Source organism: Nanorana parkeri, unplaced genomic scaffold (assembly GCF_000935625.1).
Source record: "Nanorana parkeri isolate BGI_ZX_2015 unplaced genomic scaffold, ASM93562v1 scaffold36, whole genome shotgun sequence".
Lineage (NCBI taxonomy): Eukaryota > Metazoa > Chordata > Amphibia > Anura > Dicroglossidae > Nanorana > Nanorana parkeri.
Window position 1 is genome coordinate 736,489 of NW_017306304.1, and position 4,902 is coordinate 741,390.

At 39.8% G+C, this 4,902-nt stretch overlaps 1 protein-coding gene across 1 annotated transcript in view; it reads right to left on the reverse strand.

Annotated features, from left to right (window-relative positions):
* Positions 1 to 2,261: 2,261 nt before the first annotated feature.
* Positions 2,262 to 4,902, reverse strand: part of ALPK1 (alpha kinase 1) — a 65,342-nt gene continuing 62,701 nt past the window's right edge. The window contains exons 12-13 of the mRNA XM_018569799.1: positions 3,883 to 4,069; positions 2,262 to 2,530 (exon numbers count right to left, since the gene is read on the reverse strand). Coding sequence (XP_018425301.1) covers positions 2,262 to 2,530; positions 3,883 to 4,069 — 456 coding nt within the window. The remainder of the gene's footprint in view (positions 2,531 to 3,882; positions 4,070 to 4,902) is intronic.

Genomic DNA, 4,902 nt, shown 5'->3' on the forward strand with positions numbered 1-4,902 from the left:
TTATATAATGTATCATTTGTTTATATGACAACTGAAAAGAAAATGCACTGGATCGCATTGCGGCCGCCTCACTTTGTTGTGGGGCGGGAGGGGGTGTGGCGGTGCATTAAAGTGAATGGCAGCGGAGCCACGCCCTCCGGTCGTAATGTGATCGGTCGCACAGGAACGCATGGCACATCAATGCCTGCGATCTGGTCCAGTCAGAAAAAATGCTGCAAGCACTATTTTTTCTGACCGGACCAGAACACAGGCATTGATATGTCACATGTTCCCGTGCGGCAGAGGGGCGGGGCTCCGGTGCCATTCACTTCAATGCACCGTCACGCCCCAGAACAAAGTGAGCCGGCTGCAATGAGATCCAGCACTGTGGCTGGTGTGAACTAGCCCTAAGGGAGAATGTAACATTCTGATGATACTATATCATAGCTTTCTCTTATCTGATGTGACTTTTGTTCAAATGTGTCTTTACTCATATGGCAATGTATTTAGTATGTTTAGAGATCGCCATTTCATAATTGTTAAACCATTACATGCCCTTTCCATGTTCTTTTCTTATAACTAAGAGGTATTCTGCATATTTAGCATTTGTTATTATTGTTGTTGTTTTATGGCTGTGGGGTTGTGCTCAGGATGCTACTATAGTTGGGGGTTTAAATGGCCATGTTCCCGTGTTCATTTCATCCAACAGTTTAGCCTCATCTGAGTCAATTGGTGTTCCTTTGTGATACCCATAATCTGATGCTGGCAAGCTATGGACATGTATGTATGATTTCTTCTATGTGCTATCACGATACTGTAATGTTCTTTGACGACATGCCTAACAAGCTGAATAGAATGCTTAGCTCTCTTTTTTGTTTTTATTTTAATGATATAATAAAAAAATACATACAGGTGAAACTCAAATAATTAGAATATCGTGCAAAAGTAATTGCAGTAAGTGCTGCAAAAGGGGCCCAAACCAAGTACTGAGTACATATGCATGCTTGTACTTTTCAGAGGTCCGATATTGTTCTATGTACAATCCTTGTTTTATTGATTGCGTGTAATAATCTACTTTTTGAGGTTGTGGATTTGGGGTTCTTGGGGTTTTCCTGAGCTGTAAGCCATTATCATCACAATTATGACAAATCATGGTTTGAATTATCTTGCTTTGCATGTAATGAGTCTATCTCATATATTCGTTTCACCTTTTAAGTTGCATTAGTGAAATAAATGAACTTTGCACGATATTCTAATTATTCGAGTTTCACCTGTATATATTAATAAATGATACATTTATGTATATATTGTTTTGTGTATTTGTTGCCCCGTTTTCATTTTTTAAAATTGTTTAGGGTTCCATGACCGAAAAGGCCAGTTATTCCGTGCTGCTCCTCAAGGATTCTCTGGAATGTTTGACTCTGAAGGTAGCACTGTATTTTGTTCACTGTTATTTGGGGGGGATATGGCATTATTAACGTGTTGGCTTTATATGAGGAGGTTTCTACATTTCTACTTCATATTGTTTGTTGACCCAAATGCATAATTACAAAAGGTCGGCCGCTGTAAACTCAGGTTGACACTGGTTTTGAAGAAGGAGTCTTGGCCCCGGAAACATGTCAGCCTGAGCTTACAGTGGCCGGCTTTGTGATAGGAGCGAGTGGCGGCTGCTGCTACCATTATGCTGGGAACATGTTGAACTTATGATTGTCCTCAGTGGAGATGTTGCAGATGTAATGGAATGGTCACAGAGATGTACATCATACTCTTGTGAGTATATCTCATGGCTTTTAATTCACTTTTTAATTCATAAATTACACTTAGAGGTGGCGCTCTGTGTTTATGTTTTTTGTTTGCATGACTGATGGGAATCCCTGACCGTATGAGGAGCAGCCCCCTAAAGGTTTTACCAGTGTGACATGGCTGGAGGACCGCAGAGGCTCTACTAGCGCCCAGATCAAGAGAACATAGGTAGTTTAATCTACCTGGCCTAATATGTTGCGATATATACATGCATTAGATCTGAAATCAGCCCACATAGCTTTAATTTTCAAAACTTAATAGATTGTAATATACTGCAACGTGCAGCCAGTTCTCTTGAACTTCACCACTACTGCTAAGGTCAGGCCTAACAAAGTCCAAATCCAAAGCAGCAATTTCAAAGTACGGACTGAAGGAATGGGTTCACATTTGCTAGTTTAAGGCATAGTTTAAAATAAATCTTTATTTACAAGGCATATTTTACAGTATTGTATAAAAGTGCAATACCAGTACACGTATGATTACATACTCTGGGTCTTATTCAAACGATGTTGACGATCTCTTTGTGTTCTATTATTGCTATTATCTTCTAATTCTTTCATGTCAGGTCTTGTTAATGAAAGTCTGTGACAGATTTCATTGCACTCTGTATGCTGACAACTGAAAAACATGTATATCCCTTTATTTCCAAAATTTGTACAGGTGGCGCCTGGTGTATCCTTAGCTGAATGGATCTGAGGATCAGTGAGGTAGATAAGGGCTTCTCCTTCCTTACTTCCGGTAACCCAACCTGTAAAAGAACATTGTTTTTTTAATAGAAACATGCTGAAATATTTCTTAAAATGACTGAGAGGTCAGTGTACTCTATATTTCTATGTTATACTTTCAGATCGAAACCTTCTACAAACATTTTATCACTATATTTATTAAGAGAAAAAGAGGAATGGTTTCACTGCAGTTGCTTGTCCTGCTTCCATTCGGTGGGATAATAAGGTTGCAGGTAAGAGCCACTAGAGAGAAGATTCAACAGGATTCTTGGAAAGTGGCTACCAGTCCCAGCGTGGCACATAGGAAATTTGCAGTACACACATTTGCAGTACCATTTTTTTTAAACAGAAACCTAGAAATGAACAGACAGAATTTGTAACACAGCACAGAGAATGCGCAAAGTTCGGTGAACCACAGTCATCTTTCTGTGTCTCCTAGAACCTGACATTTCACTTGTTGACATGGGAAACAACGCATTGCACATTATTATTTCTGTAAGCACTGCTTCACTAAAAAACAATAAAAAGCTACAAACCTCATCGCTTCTCGGCCTTTTGGCTAAGATCAAGTGTAGTATCTGTTCTTATCAGTTTAATATCTGATACGTCCCCTATCTGGGGACCATATATTAAATGGATTTTTAGAACAGGGAGATGGAAGAAGAGCTTGCTCTGTCCACTCCATGCATCGACCTGGTATTGCAGTATCTCCAGGACCGGTGCACCAAAAAAAAAAAAAGCTACAAACCTCACTCATGTTTTACATCATAGAAGGTATTTAGTGCAACATTAGTGCAGTGCATGAGTTGAGTGCAGAAGAAGGTGAATGTTTGCAAAGAAGCAATTACTGGTTTAAAGAAAAACTACACCCATCCTATCCTTTACAGCCAAGCAAGGTGCCACGTTAGCCTCTATTTGGATTGCAGTTGCCATGGTGTTGCACATGTGATCAGCTATGACATCAGCCATTTGAGGGTTTGAAAGTTCAGTTGAGAGCTGAAGTAAGCACACTGGCAACCTTGACAGTTGGCATGCCTTGAAAGTAACTGTTCTGGGAGACAATACATTGGTGGGGAAAGCTCTGCTTTAAGTAACACTACCCTAGACGTCTTCTATATTAAAATGGAAAATATTGAAAACAAAGCAGGTGTTACTTATAGCAACCAATCATGTGTCTGCAGTTATTCTGCAAACAGAATGCAAAAAGATTTCATTGGTTGATGCTTGTGTAAACCTTTGATAAACAATATGCAATCAAAGCGTACAGTATAGTTGTAATCTTCAGTATTGTGGAACAATGTACAGTACACACACCATTGAATGCAATATCTATATGACCATCAAATAGAAGATCTAAAAATAATGAACAACTTACCTTGTAAATCCACCACAATATCAGAACACTGTGAAAATTCATATACAAAATGTCCGAAAGCCAATCCATACTTGGTAGCTTTATACTGCATTCGTACTGTTTTAGTGTTATTGGTTAATTTGACAAAATCTCCAAGAATGTAAGGTTCCACACTAACACAACTTGTAATGGTTCTGCCATCCATAATCTGAAGGAGCAAAATAGGTCAAAATTCGTGTTACTATATTTGTAACTCCAGAGTTGTTTCCTAAGCTTGGCATCTATTGACAATTTCTGAAATATCGGAGCACATTTTTATGTTCAGAGATCGGAGAACAAATGTTTATGTTCATTAAATGTGCATTGGTGTCACAAATGTGCACTTAAACTTCATTTGCTTAGTTCTGGATAGAGTGGGGAATCATTATGACCTCTGTTAGGTTTGTATTGTAGTTCATGGCCCCTGTTGGGGAGGTTCCCTTTCACTTCCTAATACTAATCAAAAATTACTGCGCTAGGAATGGGTGACTCAAAAACAAACTAAATAGACCAGCAGCAACTATGTGTGTAAGTGAATCTATTGTGTAGCAGATAAGTTGTGCTCGGTCTGATTGTGAATAGGTGTGAAAGTGATCTCTCAAAACCAAAGGGGGGAGATCACCTTCAGATAACAAAATAAAATAAATTAAAAATATTAATATTTTTAATTTGACATCCAGCCGGCGCAGCAGCCAATGAGTGGGATGCCCGCCCCCTCATCACACAGAACTGCTGCGGACACGAAGGGGGAGACAGGGAGCTGGAACTATGAAGGTGACATGGGGTCCGGGAGCGGAAAGCTGGGGACATGAAGGGGGAGATGAGGGGAAGCTGAGGACATGGAAAAGGAGAGTGTGGGGTCCGGGAGCGGAAAGCTGGGGACATGAAGGGGGAGATAATGGGGAGTTGGAGACATGAAAGAGGAGAGTGTTTTTTTCCCCTTGTCTAAATTTTGTTTTAAAAAAAAAAAATCTAATTTTTTTCCTCTTTGGGGGGGGGGGG